Consider the following 26,592-nt stretch of genomic DNA (forward strand, 5'->3'; position numbering starts at 1 on the left):
GAGTGGAACTAGGCATATTCCACCATGTCGAACATCGACACCACGGAGCCCAGTAACCTAATTGCTGAGTGCACAGACAGTCGTCGGCTGCGAAGGCAACTGCGTATTCCTGCCCGTAATGCAGAGATCTTGTTCTCTGTCACAAAGATCCACAGGTGTTGGGAGCCCAACAGGGCTCCGAACTGGAGCATCCTCAGTGAGGGAACCAGGTAGGACTTCTCCAAGTTTATCAGCGAGCCATGAGTCTGCAGCACAGATATTGGTAGTTGCAGATGGCGCTGAAGGATTACTGGAGACCCTGCCAACAACAGGAGGTCATCCAGATAGGACAACAGGCGGACCCCCTGCATCCGCAGGTGGGCTGCCATGACCGCCATGGTAAATACTCGAGGCGCAGTGGCCAGACCAAAGGGCAGTGCCTGAAACTGGAAATGGCGGCTTAGCACTGCAAACCTGAGGAATTGCTGTTGCGCCAAGATAATAGGGATATGTAGATAGACATTCTGAATCTCCAGAGACACCATGAAATCCTCCGGTTCCAATAAAATGGAATGGAGAGTCTCCATCCTGAACCGAGGAACCCACAAAGACTTGTTTAGGGACCTGAGGTTGGGTCGGCAAAACCCATAGGGTTTCTGTACCAGAAAGAGATTCGAGTAATCTCCCGTTCCCTGCTGGGATAATGGAACAGGCACTATAACTCCAGCCTGGAGCATAGAGTGCAGCACTTGCTGGAGTTCAATGGCCTTGACCTGATCTGATTGAAGGCCTATAGTGAAAAACCGTCTGGGAGGCCTTTGCCGAAAGGAGAGGCGTATCCCAGAGAGACCACTTTTCTGCCCCAAGTGTCCATGGTAGTCAGATACCAGCACTGGGCGAACTGAAGAAGCTGGCCTCCCACTTTGGGGTCCCCCAAGGGGTGGACCGTCCCATCAGGCTGAAGGCTTATCGACCGACTTGAGAGTAGGATGACTGGTACTCTAAGCCTGCTTCTTTGGCTTGGCAGATGTCCTGGTTGCTGACTGCCTAGGAAAGGACTGCACTTTGGACCTACGGTGGTCCCTGTAGGGCCGAAAGGACGAAGCACCAGACCCTGATGGGACCGTAGCCGATGGCAGACATGTAGACTTAGCTGCTGCCAGAGTAGCCACAAGTTTGTCCAAAGCAGGGTCAAATAGGACCCATCCATTAAAGGGCAAGCATTCCAACTCTGTTTGGAATCTGCATCCGCTTTACCAGAGCGCAACCATAGGATGCAGAGAGCAGTCACAGCTGGTTATGAGAATTTGGAAGCGAGGAGACCTATGTCCAAGGCTGCCTCATTAATATACGTGGCTGAGTCTCTGAGATTGCCCACCAACTCCGCCTGTTCAGGCGACAAGTCAGAGTCCAGAGACAATTCCAAGCTATTAGCCCAGCGCTCCATGGCTCTGGCCACCCAGCACACGGACATAGCCAGTCTGGACGCCCCTCCAGCAAGGGAATAAATGGATTCTAGGCATATTTAAACTTTACGATCCGTGCATCCTTTAAGGAGGACATGGAGGGCATGGGTAACGCAGCACTCCTGAATAGACGTGTCACATGAGAATCCACCTGCGGATGAGTTTCCCACTTGGAAACATAATTATCAGCAAAGGGGTATGCGACAGTCAAACGTTTGAGGCTGGCATCTACTACCCGGATTTCTCCATGCCTTGGCTAAATGATCCACCAACTGACCAGATAGAGGAATACAGTGGCATCACCTTTATTTATTGTTGGCCACAGGGGGGATAGTCATCCTCAATAACCAAGACCGCATGGAATGCCCGTATCAGGTCTGGTATATATCTCTCACCGTCATCAGATGTCATGTCATCATCATAATGCAGAACATTCTGAAACACTACAGGCCGCGTAGCAGGCTGCAATGATGACTCCCCCTGTAACACATCCGTTAGGTGCTGTACCGTATTGGACAGTGAACCCCCACACGCACGTTCCTGCGAGATCTGGGTGGGCGAGAGCGGTAGACACTGGGGTACCCCAGCTGCCTGGGGAACCACTGTCTGGGCGAGGACCCAACCGACAACCGTGATAACCCCATTTGGGGTAACGCAGGGGGCGTGGCCTGACCCACAAGGGTTGTAAGTGCCTTAGCAAAATAAGGCCAGGGCGTTCCTGCATAGACATAGACACAGTAATCAGGTGTGATATCAGAAAACATGCCCAGTGATTACATCACCCTCCGCTATTAGTACATTACATGGTACACTGTAGCAGTAGTGTAAATTCACGTTCACTCTCAGACATGAAGAGTGTAACGGAGTGTATGTGACCCATCTCACAGATAAATACTTTTACAGTGAGGCAATTTACACCCTTCAACACCGCACTGCAAGGGCTTTAGCAGAGGAAAAACAGGGTTAAAAAAAAAAAAAAAAAAAAGGGATGACAGTCAGAGTGAAAGTACAGGCAGCAGCGCTAGCATCTAGTCACATACAATGCAGAAATAACTTCCTGCACTACCAGCGCTGATAAACTACACAGACACAGAGCCTGGTAGGAAACAGCGAAGCATACACTGACCTTACCTTAGTTTGAAGGAGAGGTATGCAGGGGGACCCGGACCACACAGCCACCAGCTTCAGCGTCCAGCAACGCTTGCACATTATTATTAAAATGTCCACCGAGAAGCAGAGAGGAGGCGGGCCCTGGGGGAGGAACATTGAACACAGCCCGCAAGACCGCTGTGGAAAGGCACTGTGCAGCGGGGGAGGTGCCGGCTGTAAACAGGGAAGGCGCGTTCCCCTGGCATGCATTTAACCCCAGGGACGCCGGACGTTTACCGCTCAGTCGCGGCCCGCTATCCCAAGGGCTTGTGGAAGCGCAGGTTAATACCTGGCTCCACTCGCAAGCCAGTCCCCAGGGAGCCCCCTGCCTGGGGACTGAGGACTGTGTTTTCCGGTGGGTGCACTCCGCGGGACCCGCCGCTTACCTGGTCCACTTAGATCCGGCCGCAGCCCGGGTGGACCTGGGTCACTGCTAGCCGTGACCCCAGACCTCCACCAGCATCCCCGGATCGGTACCGGCATTCTGGTACTGGCGGGGTGAAGGAGAGACAGCATGGATGTCTGTACAGACTGTCTATGCTGTACTGCTCTAGATGTGCAGCTACAGCTGCTTTGGAAAGATCTTCAGTGGCTGTAACAGCCCCACTCTGCTACATGTGCTCCGACTTCTGGCCGGGCACCTACAAAAAACTGATGGCCTTGGCTGGGGGGCGAGGTATAGGAGAGGGCCCCCAGTGCATCCTGGGAGGCAGAAAGTTTTAACTCTGTGGTGCCCGATGCTGCTGCCATCGCCTATACCCCAAGGTATCCTGTGGATACCCTATGGCTCCTGTAGTAGAAAACCCACTACACGTCATGTCACTGTAGCTGGGGAAACTTATTTAGTTTGATACTAATCTGAATATTTATTTAAAGTTGCCTGATATTGCTTTTCTACCTAGCTGAGTAGTAGCAACATGTTTCCCAGTATAATAAAAAAATAATCTAATACGGATTTGTTCAACTCGCTGTGTGTTAAAAACAGAAGAGGACTTTTTTAATTGTCAGTCCATTAATATTCCCAAATAAGAGCCCATACCCTTTTAAACTACTAGAGTACCTTGCTCAATCTACCTCCTGCATCTGATTTGCATATGCTATTGGCAAAGATGCTGGAGAAAGAAATAATTTGTTTAACTAGATGGTCAATACACTTCCTGATAAGAAAATATTAGCTGGTTATAAAAGCCGAGGACCACATTGCAGCCCTGCAAAAATGGCTTTGCTGAGAAACCACGCCAAAACACAGAGAGCACTTCACCGACTGGTCGAGTGGGCAGTATGGAAATGGCAGGTGTGCCATGGTCAAGACCTGTTGGATGACCACTGAAAAGGCAATTAGTTGTGGCTGACGTTGAACTCTGCTGATCCACCTCCGGTAAGGAGGGAGACACAGTTGCCTGGTTGATATGTATCTAGGACACTACATAGAGAAGAAAAGACCTACTGGTCTGCAAGATCGTACAGTTAAGGTGAAATTTAGGAACAGAGGATCCTGCTGGTCTACCTCAAGCAAAGAAGGGACCACAAGTACCCAGTAGATATGAAACTGTGACAGAACATTAACGAACAAAAATCCACAAGACCACCCTATCAAGGTGGAAGTTAGGAATGGGAATCTATGAAGCAGGGCTGAAGAAATAGCCCAGAGGAGCAACAATACACTCAAAGTGAAGACTAGACCGTCTCCAAGTAGGAAGAAAGGTCAGATGGAATGCCCGGGAGTAGAATTAGGAAAATCGTACCATTTTGAGAGATCAATAGCAACTTCTGATGACTAGTCTGAACTTGTGTGGGTAGGTAGGCCCCAAGGGACTGTCGTGGAACAGAAAAGGCCACCAGGGTGTTTGGCTAAGATCTAGATCACTGCAATGGAAAAACACAGGGGTCCAGAGTCCGGCTATCCTGGATTCCTCGGGACACCTGGTTTACCACTGAAAGGGATGGACGCCCATAAGAGATCCCCCTGTGAGGGGAAGTAACCAGACCCATAAACAGTTAGTCTGGAAGCATAATGTAAGCCGGTGGCCAGTCTGTGTGATGATAAAAATTTAACAAACAAACATACTGTGCATCCGGAAAGTATTCACATCGCTTCACTTTTTCCACATTTTGTTATTTTACAGTCTTATTCCAAAATACACACAATACCCCATAATGACAACATGTAAAAAGTCTTTTTTTGAGATTTTTGCAAAGTTAATGAAAAAAAAAACTAAGAAATCACATGTACAAAAGTATTCACATCCTTTGCTCAATACTTTGTTGATGCACCTTTGGAAGCAATTACAGCCTGAAGTCTTTTTGAATATGATGCCACAAGCTTGGCAACCTATCTTTGGGCAGTTTCACCCATTCCACTTTGCAGCACTTCTCAAGCTCCACCAGGTTGGATGGGAAGCGTCAGTGCACAGACATTTTCAGATCTTTCCAGAGATGTTCTATCGGATTCAAGTCTGAGCTCTGGCTGGGTCACTCAAGGACATTCACAGAGTTGTCCTGAAGCCACTCCTTTGATATCTTAGCTGTGTGCTTAGAGTCGTTGTCCTGCTGAAAGATGACCCGTCACCCCAGACTGAGGTCAAGAGTGCTCTGGAGCAGGTTTTCATCCAGGTGTCTCTGTACATTGCTGCATTCATCTTTCCCTCTATCCTGACTAGTCTCCCAGTTCATCCCCACAGCATGATGCTGCCACCATCATGCTTCACTGTAGGGATGGTATTGGCTTGGTGATGAGCGGTGCCTGGTTTCCTCCAAACAGAACGCCTGGCATTGACGCCAAAGAGTTCAATCTTTGTCTCATCAGACCAGAGAATTTTGTTTCTTGTGGTCTGAGAGTCCTTCAGGTGCATTTTGGCAAGCTCCAGGCAGGCTGCCATGTGCTTTTTACTAAGGAGTGCCTTCCGTCTCGCCACTCTACCATACAGGCCTGATTGGTGGATTGCTGCAGAGATGGTTGTCCTTCTGGAAGGTTCTCCTCTCTCAACAGAGGAATGCTGTAGCTCTGACAGAGTGACCATCAGATTCTTGGTCACCTCCCTGACTAGGGCCCTTCTCCCACGATCGCTTAGTTTAGATGGCCGGCCAACTCTAGGAAGAGTCCTGATGGTTCTGAACTTCTTCCATTTATGGAGGCCACTGTGCTCATTGGGACCTTCAAAGCAGAAAATATTTTTCTGTACCCTTCCCAAGATTTTTGCCTCTAGACAATCCTGTCTCGGAGGTCTACAGACAAGTCCTTGGACTTCATGCTTGGTTTGTGCTCTGACATGCACTGTCAAGTGTGGGACCTTATATAGACAGGTGCATGCCTTTCAAAATAATGTCCAAACAACAGAATTTACCACAGGTAGACTCCAATAAAGCTGTAGGAACATCTCAAGGATGATCAGTGGAAACAGGTTGCACCTGAGCTCAATTTTGAGCTTCATTGCAAAGGCTGTGAATACTTATGTACATGTGATTTCTTTATTTATTTATTTTTTATAAAATTTGCAAAAATCTCAAAACAACTTTTTACACATTGTCATTATGGGGTATTGTGTGTAGAGTTTTGAGGACAAAAATAAATTTATTCCATTTTGGAATAAGGCTGTAACATAACAAAATGTGGAAAAAGTGAAACGCTGTGTATACTTTCCGGAAGCACTGTATCTTTAAAAAGGAAGATGCAACTGAGAAAAACATGCCCAGCATCTTTGGGCACTAAGAAAAAAACTGGCAGGGGGGGGGTATAGGGGAAGGCTCTGAAGTCAGAACTGTGATATCTGATCTTAACTTCTAAGTGTCCAAACTACTCCAGCATCAGCTATTTCCCTAGGGTTCTCCAGTGTCCCCCATGAATGAAAGAGAATTCCAGAGAAATCGGCCAAAGTTGTCGTGGTTTTGAAAATCTGACATTTAGTAAATCTACCTCTAAAGCTTTATAAAAGCTAAAACAACATTAAGCAGTATTTTGAATAAGGCCACACTAGGAAAATCACTTAATTTACATGATACCTGCTGCATGGCATTAAATACCATTTACAAAATAATCAGTGACTGTCCTTATTATTGGAAATCTACTGCATGTAAACGGTATCTAGCAAAATGGAAGTATGAGGTATCAGTACAATAATATGATCAGTTAACATGATATGAAGCTTCTTCATATTTCTATTCTCCAGTATTTAAAATGTATATGAAAACTCTCTCACAATCCCAAGAATAATGTAATTAAGTTAATTATTAAGGTACCAGTGAAGCCACATAACCCGGAGCATAATAAATAGCAGAATATTGTGCTGGGACTCAGCTGCCTTAGGCAAATGTTTGTATATTCTACAGTGTATGGTATGAAGTAGAACAAAGATAAACTCTGGATGATTCTGGATGCTCTAACGCATAAAGAGACACAATTATGCCTGGTACATTTATAGTAATTTATTAGTTTCTTCAAAAATATGAAGATTAAACTTGAATGAGTAGTATGACTCCCGTCACTTGCTGTGAATCTATATTGTATTGTACTTCGTAGTCGAGACCCATAAATTACCTTAACCTGTTCTATGCAATTAGGAATTTAATCGGCCAAGATGAACTATCAAAGATAAATGCTAGATTAAGTTGTGGCAGTCGCACATACAGATTACAATTTCTCAAATGCTAACAGAAGTTTAGTAAAATTAAATAAGGTTTCCCCTGTATTGGAGGTTTCCAATGAACTTTACAATCATTACCAATAAGTCCTACAGTAGACTACACTATGGGCTCGATCCAACTAGGTTACAAATTACTCAGACCCGCCATTTAGTGTGGCTGTATATGCCGCAACTACGGTACCTCCGGACTCGCACATTTCTGTTACAACTCTATAGGGTTGCAAACAAAAATGTGCAAGTCCATTGTTATATACGGTAGGCCTGCGAGGGGGGTGAATTGCCGTGCCGTGGTCGGTGTTTCTATGCCATTGCAACAGCAATTCGCTTCTAAGTGGATCGAGCCCTGTGACTTACTATTCTACCGCTCATCAATTAAAACAGGTTGTGAGACACTTCAAGCACACATTCAGTTACTGATTCTGTTTTCTTATGTTTACATTCCTATTCCCCAGTTAAAATTATTTGCAAACATTGTTTTTATTTTTTGTTCTGCTTAATTTATGGGCAGATTCAACAAAGTACAATATTGCACAATATGCTGCTGCGCACATTCCGGGTATTGCTTATTTTTCATAAAGGTGTGAGCAATAATAAACAATGTTTAGTAAGCGTAAGATCCTGCAGAGACGCATCCTGCAAAGGATGACACTAATAAGAAGAGTGGTCAGCATCAGTTGATAGAGTCTGATATACAGTTGATGGAAAAGGTTGCAAAAAAATCTCATAAAGGTACAGGTCAACTATATTTTTAGTTTTGGATGGAATAAGGTGACCTAACATAAAATACAAAGTTGTACCTACTGATAATCTGAGGATGCAGTAACTCAGCAAGTCCCATTAACCGTGTAACAGTATCGGGCGCCTGCTCTGGTGGGAATTGTTTAGGATTGTCGAGGCCCCTCCCCTGTGATGTTCTCAACTGCAAGAATAGAAGGTCACTGGGTAGGCGCTTTGGAAGCCCAAACAAGGCTCATCTGAGCAGGAGATTGGACTTCCTGTGTCTCCTGGGAGATGCAGCAGGGCACATATCTAAGTATCAGTTCCACCAAGAACCAGCAAATAAAACTTTAATAAATGTAATGAAACCTATTGGGCTTATAGTTACAGACCCTGCTGTTTGCCCTCCCTGGCATGTCTTGCCTTCACCATAAGAGCTGGTCCGAGTTGTACAAAGACCACTGCACGCATGGAAACAGATTATAGGGTCCTTCTATTCCTATAAAGTTTGGTCCATTTTCTGCAGCAGTGGATAACACCTTTATAGGTTAACATACTGAGCAAGCATTTTGGTAAAGGGACTAAACAAAGGGCAAATTAAACATTGCGATACTCAGTGACAAAATCAACACAGCAAAAGATTAAAAAGGGCACTCCAACTAAAGGAGTAATATCCTAGACCAGAGGATCCCAAACTCTGCCATTACAGCCCACGTTTTAAGGATATGCATGCTTGAGCACAGGTGACTTAATTAGTACCTCAGTCAATTTGATTTAACCATCTGGACTCAATCATGGATATCCTTAAAACCAGGACTGTAATGGCGGAGTTTGAGAACCTCTGTCCTAGACTAAAAGCACAGTGGCATGTATAGAGGGGGAGGAGGTTTGAGGTATTTGAATTATTCATGTGGCCATGACTGCACTGCTGTATTTAGGTTTATAGTCCGATCAGAGACAGTGGCTGCCACTGTGTAGATAAATCTTTAAGGCCGGTTACACACTACAATGACGGGCAACTGGGACAACAGTCGGGACGAATTCCCTTATATATCTCGTTCCGTCCTTCATTAAACTGCACCACCTCATACACGATATCTTCTGATTGGCAGTGCAGCACGGCCAACCAAAAGATATCGTGTACGACCCACGGGAGAGCTCAATTCTCCATACACACAGCACGATATGCACGATTTGTCATTCCAATTTGCCTGGAAATGACGAATTGTGCAGGTATCGTTGTAGTGTGTACAGGGCCGGCCCTAGCCAATTTGGTGCCCTAGGCAAGATTTTGGATGGTGCCCCCTAGCAGATAATCCCACCACCAATCTTAAAATAGGTACACACCTGACAGATATATCTGCAGAATATGGTTGTTCATACAGACTGAACAACCATCATCTGCGGTCCCGCTGGCCAGGGGTCACATAGTGACCCCCTCCCTACTGACCTCTGCAGCAAGTGTAAGAGCGCTCGGCTGATCGCCCGTACACGCAGCATGATGAGCAGATATACCCGACGTCGGCATCCCAACCGCCAGGATATCAAAGGTAAGTATTGGGGTTGGTGGGAGGTTTAGGGTTAGGCACCAAGGGAAGAGGATTAGATTTAGGGTGCAGGAAGGGTGAGGCTAGGTTCAGGCACTAGGGGGAGGTTAGAGTTAGTCACCAAAGAGGGTTAGGGGAGGGAGAGGGGGGGGGGGTTAGGATACCGACCAACAAGTGTTGGTATGATAACCCTGTAGGGATGCCGGGGTCTGGATTCTGACCACCGGGATCCTGACTGCCAGCATCCCATACCCTGCCTGTGTGTGCACACTGGCAGACGGGCATACAATATATCTGCTGATTCATTGAATGGCCGATATGACAGCCAGTTTGTACCCAGCATTAGTTTATTTATATGTGGATGTCAAAAAGAAAGAGATATAGTGTATATATATATATATATATTAGGGATGTGCAGGCTCGGATAGGTTCGAGTTTGCACGTGGAGTTCGGATTTTTCCCTCCAAAAAAACGGAACTCAGAACGAGGCTAAACGTCATCTTACATGGACGAACATCATCATTCCTGGTCTTTTGCCCAGGAATGATGATGTTCGTCCATGTAAGATGACGTTTTGCCTCGTTCTGAGTTCCGTTTTTTTGGAGGGAAAAATCCGAACTCCACGTGCAAACTCGAACCTATCCGAGCCTGCACATCCCTAATATATATATACATACACACATACAGTCAGGTGCATAAATATTGGGACATTGACAGAATTTTCATATTTTGGCCTCTACTCACCACCACAATGGCTTTGATATGAAACAAACAAGATGTGCTTTAACTGCAGACTTTCAGATTTAATTTGAGGGTAATTACATCCAAATCAGGTGAACGGTGTAGGAATTACAACAGTTTCTATATGTGCCTCCCACTTTTTAAGGGGCCAAAAGTAATGGGACTATCAACTCAAAAGCTATTTCATGGACAGATGTGGGCTATTCCCTCGCTATTTCATTATCAATTAAGCAGGTAAAAGGTCTGGAGTTGATTCTAGGTGTGACATTTGCATTTGGAATCAGTTGCTGTCGACTCTCAATATGAGATCCAAAGAGCTGTCACTATCAGTGAAGCTAGCCATCATTAAACTGAAAAATCAAAACAAACCCATCAGAGAGATAGCAAAAACATTAGGTGTGGCCAAATCAACTGTTTGAAACATTCTTAAAAAGAAAGAACGCACCAGAGAGCTCAGCAACACCAAAAGATCCGGAAGACCACGGAAAACAACTGTGGTGGATGACAGAAGAATTAACAGTTGGCCAAATCAAGAAAACTCTCCAAGAGGTAGGTGTATATGTGTCAAAGTCAACAATCAAGAGAAGACTTCACAAGAGTGAATATAGAGGGTTACAGTAAATACTGAAGGAGCGCTAACAGACAGTAAATATTCTGTATAATATCAGCAGCTGTGTAAAGAGGTTAGTCAGACCTCAACTCAAAGAAACATATAGAAACAAGAATACAGCGCTGTAGATAAATGTATTACATTAATATTTAATAGTTAAAAAACATAGACATTGAATTCAATCAATAAAACTGTCATCCAATCCACCATGAATCTCTAGACCATGAGTGCTTCGGACCAAATAAAAGTCCCATATATTGGTGCTCAAATGCTGTGTATTCTAAGCCAGATAATTACCAAGTCCAATGTCCATTTGTGATTGAGGGGTCCTAATTAGCAGTGTTGACAAACTTCCGCATGTATCTGGTCCCCTGGTCAAAAGTATGGCGATAAGCCGGTACAGCTGATGCAGCACGTTTCTGGGATCCTCCAACTGGCAACTTAGGGAGTGGTTGTGCCAGTCATATTTTAACCAAAGAGTGCCAGTTGGAGGATGCCAAATGGGATGCTGTACCATTTCAGAACACTTGCTGCAGCACAGAATACTCACATAGCAGCTTCCTGAAAAGTCCTCCTTGCTGCTGGATATCATCAGCGTTAGAAGCGGCTGTCTTTCCCTATGGGTGCAGCCCAATTAGGTGGGAAAAGGGACTAGTTTTGTGCCCAGCCAATGAGTCAGTCTGCAGCAGCTGATGTGTTAATGGGAGCCTGAGCTGTGAGGAAAGGTGGCTTTACAGAGTCCGGGAAGAGGAGCCAAGCCGGGGACAGCCAGCGCCAGGCATTACATAACAGCAGGATGCAGCATGAGGAGGCTGGCGCAGCGGAGCGCAGGGACGTAGCCTCTCCAGTCCAGTGGCAGCCTCTCGCAATTTAATTTCCCCCACGGGCGGGCTGCTGTCAGTCTCCAGTGGGCTGCCTATCATAGGGCGATGCACTACTGGGGATGGGGTCAAATGCAACAAGCGTCCCATGTCCCCTCACCTGATGAATGAAACAGGCAAACCACCCCTGACTACTGCGCTCTCCGATCGGAGCTGAGCTCCAGTCGTGGTAGCGGCAGGGGGGGGCTACAGAGCCCTGGAATGCCTAGGCATTTGCTTAGAATGTCTATGCCTAGGGCCGGCTCTGAGTGTGTACCCAGCCTAAGTGCCCAGCAGTGCCCCACTGTTTCCAGGGGCTACTCACTGGTATACTTAAGGAAAGCTTGCAGCATTTTGTCATCTGATACAGTGCACTTATTCTACTTTTCTGATCATTCTTCTCCTCTCCCTGTTAGAATTGGTGACACTCATATCTAACACACACAGACTTTTCAAAATTATATTATTCTCAGGGCTGTATGTGTGAGAATTATAAATTGCCTTTTTGGAATTCTCTCCTCTGAAAGTCCTGTTTGCCCTTGGGACAGAAGAAATTGAAAGATGTGCAACATTCAAACAATGTGTGAGCAAAATAACAGCTGCATTGCTGGACGTAATAAGGTGATACCAAAACGGTTGAAATCCAGATCATTACAGAAAATTAAACACCTTGAATTCAGCAGGGGCCACATAGCCTAGCATATATGACATTATGCAGAAAACTCCACTATGTACCAGACTCAACTTAAACAGCTTCTCATGTGAAAGGGATAATAATAATAATACAACGAATTGTAGAAATCATCTAACATAACACAACAGATGATCATCTTATCTAATACTAGGCCTGACTCACAGTTGTACGCTAATACTCCTGCAGCTGCAATTTTCACATCTGTGGATGTGCGATAATATGGTAACGCAACAGCGGCCGGGACTTGTACTGAGACGCCCACCTGAGCCATCGCAGCTGTTAGCAACTGACGCAGATCAGGCAAACATCAACTCCTCGAGTAAGTCTACGGTCACTCAGAATGGGCGCCATAACTGAGACGCCAGAGTCATGTTTTCTGCTTACAGGATCGTAGATGCAGGATGTGACATGCCCCCGAATTGGTCGAGACACGCCTGCGTTTTTAGCCATTGCTAGGGATTGCCTCCCCTAAACACGCTCTGCCTGTCAATCACACTGCAAATAAACACTTGCTATATGGTAATATGGTACCTTGACATATATGCAGTGAGACTCAGACACGTGCAGTGGCAAAAAAAACCACACTCAATTTGCGAAAATATCAGCATTGCATACAACTCTGAATCAGGCCCACTGTCTGCTAACAACGTGTGTATTACTTACTATGCAATACACAATGCGTTTCTCATCAGTATTACTGGAATGAAAAGTTTCAGAGGAATGTTCTATGTAATGCAGGCCTTCTACATTATCATAGACGTGTACATCTCTTAGAGCTGCAAGTTTATCAAGATAAAACGGCCAACACGTTAATCATTAATCTCCTCTGAATTTATCCAAGATGTGGCTAAACTATTAAAGTCATTACATAAAATACCTTCCATAATGGGGCATATTTATAATGTGTGCAGGGTGTGGTGCACACGGGCCCCTGGGTCAAGGGGGGCCCCGTGCCACACACCTTGCACCCATATTATACTTACCTCTCCGGAGTCCCACGTCGGCACCGGTGTCAGCGCTGTAAAAATGCTTGGAAAATGGCCGCCGCGCCCGGTTTCCCTGTGACTTGCGCATACGCTATAGACTCTAGGCAGACTCTAGTGCCTAGAGGCTATCAGTGCGGTGCCGGCCTGAGACTACACACGGGCCCCCCCTCCTCTCTTGAAACACCCCTGCTTACATAGCAAAATTAGATCTGGCTGGCTGTTCAGGGTCCTGATAGGGGCCTTTCAGAACCCTGAGCAGACAGCCAGGTTCCGCAAGATGACCGCCTGAGTCAGCAGTACTTCAGCCAGGGACAGGCTTTACTGCATGCAGTTTCCATACTGTAGTATTCGCCACAGGAGTGCAAGCTGCGCTATAATATGTCCAGGGTTCACTACATTGTATGTCACATTATAGGGCCGGCCATTTGGAGAAAGGAGGATCAGCCAGATTAGATCCCTCAAAATGGCCTCCGACACCCCCCCATATGTGCCTATGAACAACCATCCTCATGTCTGCCTCTGACCCCCACCCTATCTTACTGTGACACCACCACCATCCCCAACTGTGCCTTTGCCTCTTACCCAGCGCTGGAGGATGAAAATCAAAAATCAATAGTAGATTGTTTGAACAGAGGCAAGGCCATATTTGACTACACATAACTGAACATAAAGATAGCAGGTAAGTAAATTTTTCCTGGTTTCTAAAAACTTTGGGAGCCCCTCCAATGTATTTTATGTGGATCTGGCTTTTTCATTGTATTTTATGTGGATTGGGCTTTTTCAATGTATTTTATGTGGATCTGGATTTTCAATACGGATACTGCTTTTCCTATATACTGTATGTAGAATTGATTTGAATTTCCCTATACTGTATACTTAGTATGGATTCTAGATTGCTTTTGAGTGTTTGTGTGAATTTACAGCAGTTTTTGCTCATATATTTCTGTATTTTTATAGTTTTATATATTATATGATAGATTTAAATGTTATAACAACACCTACAGCCCAAACGTTTATGTTTTAAATAATTGGTTTAGTCGAAAAGAGTCCCAGTTCGGTATAATTTTTGGGTTCTGAGTGGGATAGAGTCCTGGTTCGGGTCTGCTGTCAGTTCAGAACTTAGATTTAAAAACTGAACTTGGGTTTTGGATTGCATGTAAACAGGTCCAAATGACAGGATTTTAGCATTTTTTTATATATTTTTTAATTGATTTTTATCTATTTGTAAGTAATCCAAAACAGAACCAAAACATAATGATGAATTTGAACCAAAACACGGGGGTTAGCACTAGAAATGTTCGATTTAGTTTTCATGAAATACGAACACACCCAAACTTAAGAAACGTAGGGGTTCCAGGTTGAATAGAGTCTCAGTTCTAAATCACTTTGGGGTTCCGAGTCGAACAGAGTCCTGGCTCGGGTCTGCTGCCAGTCCAGAACTCGGATTTAAAAAAACGAACTGGGGTTTTGGATTGCATGTAAAAATTTCCAAATTACATGATTTTAGCTGTTTTATCAATTTTTTGTCAATTTTAAGGATTCCAAAACCGAACCAAAACCGAATCTGAAACAAAACACCTGAGGGTGGTTTTGTCAAAACTAAAACACGATGATGAATTAGGACCAAAACATGGGGGTCCGCACACATTTCTAGTAAGCACATATCTCTACATATATGTTTGCGTACAGTATATATATGCTGTATTACTGATAGCGAAATTTGATTGGTGGAATCAGCAGCATTAATCTTAGACACGTGTGTTCACCACCTGTCCATAATAATAACAGGTCATCTTTGTACCTAGTATATACTAAGATGTATTGGGCAATGAGAGGGTCGCTAAAGAATAAACATTTTTCTTCTTTGAACATATATCCATTTGCATATGATGGTGCAACATTACTACCAAATTGCACTTTGCCTAAAAGGTATGGGGCATTGTGAAAACTGGCGCTGGGCCCAGGCTTTCACTACACTAGTGAACAGATGCCGTGCGCATAGCATCTGTTACCTCTGCTTACCCGCTGCTCTGCTATGTGCAGCGGTTTGTGCTCCCCCCACCGCGGGACAACGCGGGCCGTGAGAGGGACAGCCGGACAGTCCCCGAAAAAAACGGGAATGAATGCAGAACAGTTGGGAGGTATGCAGTATCCAGTTGAGCTTTGATTGTTGTACACCAATACTTTCTGTTGTTGAGAGATTTTTGTGATGCTCCATCAGCTATACTGCATTATCTGTTGCAGTAAGCTAGTTTTGCGATTGTGTGCAACTTTATTGTATCCATGCTATGCCTGTATCACTGACAAGCTCCCTATGGACTGTTTTTGGGCCGGGGAGACAAAACTACCAGCAGCAGCATGAGTTACCATGGTTACCGGGCGAGCTGTGATGATGTCATCGGTGTGAGACACCCGGATTCTGCTTGCAATGCTTGGAGTGGCCCCTCCCATTGGCCGCGGCCTGTAGCAGTCCAGAAGGAGACTGCCCTTAGTTAAGGCAAGACTACTATTATTTCCTTTTTACTTCTATTTCTATTTGTTGCAGTATACCTTGAAAAAAGAGCACATGCCGGCATGAGATAATACAGCCTCTATTTGTTTGGATAGACTTTGGGCATGAATTAATATAGGTTCTATTTGTTTGGAAAGGCTTTGGAGTGTCACTGAGTTCTTTATCCACTATTATATATATATATATATATATATATATATATATATATATAATGATTTTCAAACCTGTTTAACGTCCATGATGGTAGGGGATTTAATTATTACTTCTCTTATGATTTATATGGATTACGTTTGACAATCAAATTCTCAAAGAATAAGAAAATTCCATCATTACTTAATACAGTTCCATGATATAAGCGGAATACAGTACCTCCTTATGGCCACCGTAAGAGCTTCTGGTGAACTGGCACAAGGACAAATGACTTCTTGTCGCAGGCCTTTACTTTGGAAGACATTTAGGAAAGCGTCACAAGAAGAAATGGACCCTGGGGAGACAGAATGAGAGGAAGATGCGATGATAAACGTGTGACAAACACAGGATGTGGACAAGATGATTTAGAACTTTTTAAGGAGCAGTGAGGATGCTCTGAATGGCTCGTTTAGTCATCTTTATACTTGTCCTGTGGCATTAAAACACGAAGAAAACAAACGATAAACCAGCGGCTCATTACTCTAGATCTGTCTTATACAAGCCAAGCTGCCAACACATTTATCTTGCAGTGAGAAAGACAAAATACAGCACATGTAAAAATAAAAAAGTTATGACACTATGGGCCTGATTCAGAGTAGTACGCAAACCCAATGGTTTGCGTAACACTCAGCTTGTGAGAGAATGTGTATGTGCAGGATCTGCACTGTGCATGTGCACTTCCCCCAAGCTGCAGCCTGATAGGGGAGTGGACGGAGTCGGCCTACGTTCTGTTTCTGGGAGTGCCTAGGCCAGATTCAACTTCCTGGCCTCCGCTTACTCAGAGGGGCAGTCTGAGTAAGCTCAGTATTAATCAGATTGCCGATGGTCTCGCAGAAGATCCGATGCTGTGTCTTCGAATCTGTGATGCAGTCAGGAGGCATCTATTTACACCAGACGCCTCCTGCTGCATAGAACGTGTAGGTCATTTTATATGACAGTAGATGTCATAAACCTCTAGTCTGTCATCGCACACACTTAGAGGACACTGAAATGATGGTGCTGGGGGAGTGTCTTGTTAGGGTCAGTGATTAGCCAATAGGTTGGTAGGATTTACAGGAGGGGGTGTGTTAGTAGGAGTTTTATGGGTAAGCAGCTTTGGATTTCCCTCTCTCTTCTCTAGATCTTGGACAGAGAAGTACTGTAATTGAATACTGCTTATTGATTATTGTATTGTACTGTTTTTATTTGTGAATTTTCCATTTCTCCTTTTTCTCTCAAATTCTAACTGATCTTCTTTGCTTTCTTTCTACATTTCTTTCTTTTCATTCTGTACTTTCTCTCTATTTTCCCTATGGATCGCCCCCGTAGGGCCATCGCCATACCCGCGCACTATTTAGTGGACGTGGTGGGCGGCGGGTCCGTCGCTAACGACGGGACGGCGGGGGTGCGTGGCCGTGGGATGGCCCGGATCGGGTTTCCATCCGCGGCCTATCTGGCTCTGTAGTCCCGGCCTTACGGGCCTGTAAACGGGGGAGGGGTGGCCACGGCGCGGTTCAGAATGAGGTTGCTATGCACAGGCGGTGATCTGCACGTAGAGGGCTAAGCCGGCCAGGTATGTTCCGGAGGTGTGGGGCGAGAGTCTGCACCCTGCAGGTGGAGACAGCCGCCATTTTAATGATACTGTTGGGGGGTGGGGGGGTATTGGGGGGAGTATGAGATGACAGACTCAGAGTGTAGTTCCTCCGGCTCTGACCCGTTGGGCGGTATTGGGGGGTCACGCCCAGCGTCCATGGTAAGGGGAGAGGGGGCAAATACTGATGCTCCCCGGTCATGGTCGTACGTGGATGTAGTTAGGGGACTGCGCAGTGATTCTGCGCCATTGGATAGCGCGCTCGCGGCTGCGGGGAAAACGGCGTTGAATTTAGGGATGGTATCGGTGATATGCTCATCGCTGATATCGGTGCTGGCCCCGCTTTTGCCCGCTGGACCAAGCGGTCACACCCAAACCGGGAGTATGCAGTCCGCTGCCCCAGCAGCGTTGTCGGAGTTAGCAATACCAGGGTGTCGCCTCGACCTTCTAGCATACCCCTTTTGGTATCGGAGCTATCCGATTGTGTTCCCACAGACGGATCCAGTAGTGGCGATACTATGATGAGGAGAGAGCAGCACGCGGGTGCGGAGGCATCGGCCAATGCGGGGCCTTTGGAAAGATCTACGGGTGAGTCTTCGTCCGACCCAGATTGGGTGGACAGTGGATCTTCTAGTGGCTCTGGGGGTTTGCCGCGTCAAGCTTCGCGCCATAGGGGCAGGAGTGATAGCGGGTCTAGTGATGCATCCTCCACAGACTCCTCTTCTACTGATTCTGGCAGACGCAGGCGTAGGAAGGGGGGTAAGGCTAAGCGCAAAGCGTAGGTCCTCTTCGACTAGTTTATCTGACATATGTGTACTGTTAGATGAGGTGCTTTGTTCCAACACTGCTGTATTGCGGGGAGTGCGGCACAGGGTGAAGGATAGGATTAGGCGAGGGCGGTTTGTGAATATTTTCACCCTTACTAGCAAGTCGAAGAAAGTGTGGAATGCAGCCAAGAAGAAAGGTGGCGTAGGGATTGACTCTTGTATGTCCTATCACAATTGGTTAAAAGGGATGTATATATTCGCGTCTTGTTACCTGGAGACGCGGCTGGATGAACATTTAAAGGTCATTCGGTACATGTATCTCATACATGATATGGTGAGCTCAGCTAGGGGTAACGCCTGGAGGATTTATGAGGAGGAGTTTCGTAGGAAGCAACATGGGAAGGAGATCATTGATTTTGGGGCCAAAGACGTTGAAGTCTTCATAGACGTTACACAGCCACAGAGTGTCTCAGGAGGGAATTACCCCGAAGCAGGCATTTGGCAGTGGCATAGGTGGGGCAGGTAGTGCGTCTAGACCTGCAGTGGGCAGGATAGGGCATGGGAAGTGTTTTGCCTTTAATAATGCATCAGATGTGGAGGAACTCATCCCATCAAGGATTGCACTCGTCAGGGGGGAGCAGGGGGCGATTTCGCAAGTGGAGGAGCTACTGGTCGCAGACCCGCGCCCATCCCACCATAGCCCCCTACACCAGTTGATGTGGGGGCTATGTTGGCCTGGTTACAGGCTTATCCTGAACAGGCTGAGGCTATATTTTTACACAAGTGTTTTACTCAGGGTTTTTTGTTACCGGTGGAAGGGGTCGTCATAGGGGGTAGGGGTAGAAATTTACACTCAACCCGAGAATTGCCTGAGGTACTGCATAAGAAAGTTGAAGCCGAGGTGCGGCTAGGGCACATCGTTGGTCCTTTTCTGGTTCCCCCTATTAGTAATTTGATTCTGTCACCGGTGCGTGTAGTCCCTAAGAAGGTTGAGGGCAAGTTTCGTTTCATACACCACCTTTCGTACCCGAAGGGTGGTTCTGTGAATGACGCTATTGCTGAGGGTCTCTGTCGGGTTCGTTACCAGTTGATTGAAGATGCGCTAGCGGTGGTGTGATCGTTTGGATGCGGGGCGTTGATGTGTAAGTTGGACATTGAGTCGGCTTTTCGTTTGTTGCCGCTTCATCCATCGGCTTTTTGGTTCATGGGTTTTCAGTGGGAGGATGGTTTTTACTTTGATAGATGCCTGCCCATGCGCATACTTTGAGAAGTTTAGTTCTTTTTTGCACTGGTGTTTGGAGTCAGGATCGGGAGAAAGGGGTATCGCCCACTATTTGGATATTTTTTGTTAGTAGGTCCAGCAGGGTCGGATAGGTGCGCTATGCTACTGCAAAGTGCGATTACTCTTTTTTCTAGTTTTGGGATTCCATTGGCGTTGGATAAAACTGAGGGTCCTACTACTACCTTATCTTATTTGGGTATTGAAATAGATACCCTGGGGGGATTCTGTAGACTGCCAGAAGAAAAAATTAGGCGGCTTATCGCCTTATTATCGGAGGGTAAACTTACCTTAAGGCAGACGCAGTCACTGTTAGGATTGTTTAATTTTGCGTGCAGGGTTATTCCCATGGATCGGGTTTTTAGTAGGAAGCTCGAAAGGTTGACGTCCAAGGCAAGGAGCCCGCATCATTATTTGAGGTTGTCGGGAGAAATTAGGAGTGATTTGCTGTTATGGGACATGTTTTTAGGTGAATTTAATGGAGTAAGGATTTGGCCGGTGCTAACAGTTTCCAATCGGGCGCTACAGCTTTTTACAGATGCAGCGGTGTCAAGGGGTTTTGGAGCCTTTTTGGGGGGCAGTTAGTGTGTTGGGGTTTGGCCAGAGGAATGGGTGAGGGTAGGATTGACGAGGAATCTGCTATTGCTGAAGTTATTTCCTATAATGGTGGCAATGGAGTTGTGGGGGGATCGTCTACGAAATAAGTCGGTAGTTTTTTGGTGTGACAATTTGGGAGTAGTACAAGCTCTAAATAGGCAGCGGTCCACCTTTTTACCGCCCATTAGGGTCATTTCACAACTAAACTTGCAGCATAATATTAATTTCTGCGCCAGGCATGGAGCGGGGGTGAATAATAGCATAGCAGATGCGTTGTACAGAGGAGAATGGGCACGATTTAGGGCACTTGCACCTCATGCTGACCTTAGTGGTGAGTTATGCCCTCCTTATGTATGGCAGGTGATTCATCCAGCCTGGAGGCGGTAGCTCATCCGGCCCTGGGCCCAGGGACTTACCGTGTATTGCTGGCTTCTTGGGAACCTTGGAGTCGGTTCCTTTTGGAGAAGGGCACCAGAGGTAAGAGGATCTCCTTTTAACTGGCCCATTGGGGTCGACCTTATGCACGTTTTATGAATGTGTGATGCAGGAGGTACATGGGGGTCCTTGGACCACATGGGTTTTTTGCATTATGCACAGACTGCGCGGGGACTCAGCGGCCAGGTGCAACGTTTCATGCCTTGTTTTTCTTTTGATATTAGAGTCTGAGGGTGAGTGCCTTTGGGGGGCGCTGTCGGGGGCGCAGACGAGATTTGCGTCTTCGGGAGTGCCTTCTAGGGGTTTCTTACACTTCGGGTAGGTTTGACAGGGTGTTGAGGCGTTGCACGTGGTGGCTGGGTTGGTTGCCAATGTTCTGTCCTGACCTCACTGTGTGGGTGCTTGAGTGCTTTTGCAGTGGAGTTGCTTGCATGACGGAACTTTGGTGATCGGGTGATTGGAAGGATAGCATCTGTTTGAGGATCGGATCCCTGGAATTCCTTTTGCCCCTTTTTTCCAACTTGGGTATTAGCTACTCGCCCTAGGTGGGGGTCTTGAGGAATTTTTGTTTTATCACTGGTTTTAAACGTGGCTGTTGCCCACCGGTGGAAGTTTTGTGTTTTTGCCTCAGGTCAAGTTGGAAATCCCCTGTCGGCCCCATGTCCCTTTATTCCTTCTAGTGATAGGGAATTTAAATAGGCCTAGCTAACCAGTTGGTGGCAGGGTACTAATATAATACTGTTAAATAAAATTACAATTTTGAAAATTTTATTAACCAATTTAAATCCCTTTTGTTTTCTCCCGGACGTCAATTGGACGACAACTTTATCTGGGTTGTCGGTCACTCCTATGTCTATTGGTTAGCCCGATCTGAAGTGCTTTTAGGTTCCACTGAATTGCCTGAGTTGCGGAACTTTAGGTGGACAGGGCAGAGGGGTTTGAGATGGCAGGACTTGAGGATCTTCTTCTAACATCAGTCATGAGGTACGGGTACCCACGTTTCCTCATTATGCATGTAGGGGGTAACGATCTACCTTCGAGGACGTGCTTGGACTTACGTATGTCCATGCTTCGTATGATGGCACGCTGGCCATTCTGTCATTTCTTATGACCAGATATTGTACAGAGGTTAGTTTGGAGAGGAGCTTTTGACATGCACGCAGTCGAGTTGTCAAGGAGGCGTATCAACTCTGTTGTGGGGAGGGCTGTTGTGGCTCATGGTGGCTCTATTGTTTCCCATCCGGGTATTTCTATCCATGACAGGCAACAGTTTGGGAATGACGGTATCCACCTTTCCCGGGGTGGGTACGAGATATTTGTTAGGGATATGGTGTTAGCCCTTAGATCGCTGGATGTTTAGGTAGTCTAATTTTGTTGGTTTAGGTCTTTTAAGGTGAGTTGAGGTTTCTGTAGTATGGTGGCGGCTAGGGGCAAGGGCCCTAGTGTTGGCCTGGTTTTCATGAACGGCCTGGTTAAGGTAGTGGGGTTATTATTTTATTATTATTATTTGGATTATTAGGGAGTATTGGTAGTTTCCCTGGGGGGTCACCCACGTGGCTGGTTTGTCATAGGTTTAGATAGGGCGTGCACCGGATGACCACCGATCCAGGTGAACCCGGCTCTTCACGGCTGCATGGGTGACGCCTCAAGTCGTTAGTTAAATAATTTTCCCGTAGGGTGGGGCAGGAGGTCCCTGGTATCCCTGCGAGTCGTTTGGGGACAGTTGGTCCCAGTGGGGTAGGTCAGAGTGGGTTTGGCCTATCCTCTTCACCTATTGATTTTAAAAGGTTTATTATGCTGCAGGCTGTTCTTGAATCCCTGCCACCAATTCATTTTATTAATATGTAGATTTGACTAGTTAAGTTAGGAAGAGTCATTAAATAGGCTTTATTTACAAGATATAATAAAAGACTGACCAGTTTTCCCCGCCAAATTTGGTGTCCGTGTTTTTATTTAGTTAGATTAAGTTAGCTTTGTGTGTGGCTGAGTGTGTGGCTGAGTGTGTGGGGTGATCTGACGATAGAGAGTTTATAGCATATGAGTTGTATAGTATTGCTCAATCGCTTCCCTATGGCTGTGCAATACCGTAAAACTCTGAATCAGGATCGATAAGTGACAAGAGCCATAAATAGGGTTTCACATCAAAAAACAAGTTTTCTTAGAAGAAAAAATATCAATAAAATACAAACTATTCTATGGGACTATTCTATAGGAAAGGCATAAACATTAGAGGCTCTCATGCTGAACAGGCCACTGACCAGAACTGGATCTGGACTCCATTGGTTACAAGTTACGATCTTTTCAAAGAATGTTTCAACAGGTGATTTTTCAATTGTCACAGTAATTGATATAATTGCTAGTTTAAAGTGGATCTAAACTCATAGGGGTCAATTCAATTAGGTGCAACAATGCCACTTTGAATTTACCCCATAAGTTACCTTCTTTAACCTCTATGAATGAAGGATCTATTCATTCAGTCAAGTGTAACTGAAGCATGTATACAGTCAGTTAATCGCCTTGACAAGCAGCTGTAATGATGAACTCCCTAAAAGTGGGCAGTGTTAGTACTGGATGTACTGCAGGCAATTTTAGACAATATTTTCAATCATTTTTGCGGCTCAAACAAAGTTTGTGCATATACATGAAATTAATTTATGTTTCATATACACCTTATACACAAAGCCTGATGGCAATTTTATACAATATTTCTAATAATTTTGTGCCTTAAACAAAGTTTGTGTATATTGAACCAATAAAAAGCAAAGGTGTCGCTATCTCAGTCATGCAAAAAAATTCAGTATTTCGGAATATTTGGATATGGGAGACTAAACCTGTACCTTGTAATGGTCGTCAGCATCGAACGATGCTGTTGATTGGCATGTACTTTTCCTAGGTTGGTTGCTGTAAAATTATACTTACTAAAATTGTCCAAGTTTATCAATTCTAGCTTTGTTCCACTCCCCTGCCAGCTATAACTGATTAGACTGTGCTACACATAGACAAAGATTTAGAGAATTGTCTGATTCAAATGTACTTACAGGGATTTGCGCCATCAGCCACAATCAACATGCGTAAAGAGGAGAGGTTGATGTCTCTCTGATCCCGATGTGCAACCAGCGCCCAATGCATATCCCTCGACTTCACACATGCAACTTTTGCTTTAAAAAGAAAAAAAAATAAACAGAAAGGAATCCAATTTATTGACAGAGTTTGCAAACCATGAAAATAACTATTGCATAGAGAATATACAGTGCATGCAATGCAACAAAAGGAATACATAACATATAATTTTCATCAGAGAACGTGCTTGTTATAGTACAATTACACAACCGTCATATTATCTATTATTTTTAAAAACAGAACATCCAATATTTTACGCAATTTACCCACTGTTACTGAATAGTATCTAGAAATGAGACGCCCCACTGTCAGCGTCTAAAGGTGCTGAAATATTGACTGGTGCATCTTTACATGCACCATCGAAACTTGCACCAGTCCTGTTGCAGGTGCAGTTTCTCTGCATGGCCTCCTATGCGAGTGGCTGAGCGTCTGCATACGCAAACACTTCCACCGACACGCCCGCAACACTCCCATAACATGCTCATAAGATGGACCTCTGTGCGTTAGCCACCTCCTTGTCACCGCCCAGCAACGCCGACTATATTTGCGTCCGAGATTGCAATTGCGATTCTGTATGGACACAATCGGGTGACATAAACGGTGCGACACATGCGCAGTAGCAAAATAAATATATTTTTTTAAAAATCAATCCACTACACCCGACATTGGCGGCGTATACACCTCTGATTCAGGCCCTAGCTGTTTCTGGCAACCATACCAAGTGCCAATGCAAGTGGTGTAAATTTATATAGGCCAGTGGTTCCCATCCTCGGTCCTGCTTGAGCACAGATGACCTAATCAGTACCTCAGCCAATTTGATTTAACCACCTGTGCTCAACCATGGATATCTCTAAAGCCTGGACTGTTAGGGTGCCATGAGGACAGTGTTTGGGAACCACTGTTATAGTATATATTTTTACCACATTGTATAACACACATTACTAATTGCAGCATGCCCCAACGATTAAGTATAAAGGTGAAATATGTAGAGGAGTACTGTACTTTCATCTTTGAAGACAAGGTAGTTGCTGGTGCCCAAAGTGGGAGAGTACCTAATGCTGGCCAAACACACAGCGATATTTTACCCGATCTGGCCGATTCCGACACATTGGAACGACAGATAAAATATGGCCAAATCCTGAGCAAATCGTAAGTCCGCACTCACGATCACGATGTGATACGTGTCCCCGCTGGTCGCACATCGCATCGTCAGATCTGCCGTGCAGTAGGGCAGATCTGATAATCTAGGACACAATGCACTGTGAAAGTCTGGATGCAGGACAGATGGTTTTAAGATTGGACACCAAATTGTGTGCAGATCATGTGGAGATCGTGTGCAGAGCTGCCGGGGAGAGTTTCAAGGGAAATCTTACACAAATCGTACACAATCGGCTGATCGTGTGCAGATCGCCATGTGTGTGGCCACCTTTGGTGTCTGCAGCTAGGAGAGAAGGCTTCCCAAAGCCTTTAAAGGTAATAGTTGGAGAAGGGGACAGGGAGTCTCCAAAACTGACTAAGAGGTATCAAGTGTCTATTGGAAGGTTTTCACCTTTTGCAAGAGATTTTAAATATATATATCTATATATATGTATTAATTATTACAACAACAACATCTTCGTATCCTGGAGTGATTTGAACCCCTAGGGTGGACAGTAAATATTTTTATTCAAAATAAAAGGTAATACACCAAATGGTATCCTGGATTATACCACGCCTATGACAGAAAACCATATACATTAAAAGTAGACCAGTAAATATCTCCTGTAATATTCCGAATGTTTTGTATAAATATATATACTGTGTATATATATATATATATATATATATATATATATATACACACATATATACACACACACACATATATATATATACACACGCACACACACACATATATATATATATATATATATATATATACATACATACACACACACACATACACATTTTTGGATAATGAATAGAACATGGAACATATGGATGAAAAGTAAAATAAATAAAAACATGTCACTTGTGTGACGCATTTCGCGGATTGGCAGTTATGTTAAAATGTCTTTATAAATACTGGATTGTTTTTTATTTTTAAAAATTCTGTATACTAGAGAAGATAATGTCATGGACTTATAGACATTTGTACTTTTGTTCTTTGTTATTCTGCGACAGATTTTTCTTGTTGTTCTCTCATTTGCACATGCACATTGCACATCTTTTCTATCTAAACACATATGTAGGAAAATACTGCTTGCTCATTCGTGTAGCACACACATACTGAATAACTTATTTTTGCCCTTTAAATTAATCTTTGAAGTCCCCTCCCAAGCATATTTTAAATTTGGCACCCTGCAGCACAACATGGTCTTACCAAGGAACAAAATTGCACCTACAGTACCCAACTCTATACTGATAGTTACAGTTGGTTAAAACTTAAAACAAGGACAGGCTATATGGGGAGCACTGTAAAATAGTCATTTTCTGAAGATTTCTGCCAAATCCAATCCTCACAGCTGTCATCTGTGGATGCAAACATTATAAAAGTTTACTCTTACCTTTATACTGGCAAGCTTTCTGTATCCACGATAACGGATTCACTTTCATTAGAGAGTATGGAATACTGATCACATGCATCATGTTCATGACACTCTGAAATCAAAACACAGTGATCCTTGATTAGGAAAAGGAAGGGTGGAAAGGAGTAAATGATTTTTCAGGATAATTAAACCGTTCAAACAGCAAC

The 26,592-nt window shown here is 44.8% G+C and overlaps 1 protein-coding gene across 3 annotated transcripts in view; it reads right to left on the reverse strand.

The window, feature by feature from the left end:
* The window catches only part of DIP2C (DIP2 acetate--CoA ligase C (putative)), a 530,217-nt gene that overhangs the window by 178,944 nt on the left and 324,681 nt on the right, over positions 1 to 26,592 (reverse strand). For all 3 annotated transcript variants that reach the window (XM_088445439.1, XM_088445438.1, XM_088445440.1), the window contains 3 exons: positions 26,405 to 26,498; positions 23,777 to 23,896; positions 16,271 to 16,385 (listed from right to left, as the gene is read on the reverse strand). In XM_088445439.1, the coding sequence (XP_088301565.1) occupies positions 16,271 to 16,385; positions 23,777 to 23,896; positions 26,405 to 26,498 (329 nt within the window). The remainder of the gene's footprint in view (positions 1 to 16,270; positions 16,386 to 23,776; positions 23,897 to 26,404; positions 26,499 to 26,592) is intronic.

This window comes from Taudactylus pleione, unplaced genomic scaffold, assembly GCF_031769625.1.
Source record: "Taudactylus pleione unplaced genomic scaffold, aTauple2 ptg000380l, whole genome shotgun sequence".
Lineage (NCBI taxonomy): Eukaryota > Metazoa > Chordata > Amphibia > Anura > Myobatrachidae > Taudactylus > Taudactylus pleione.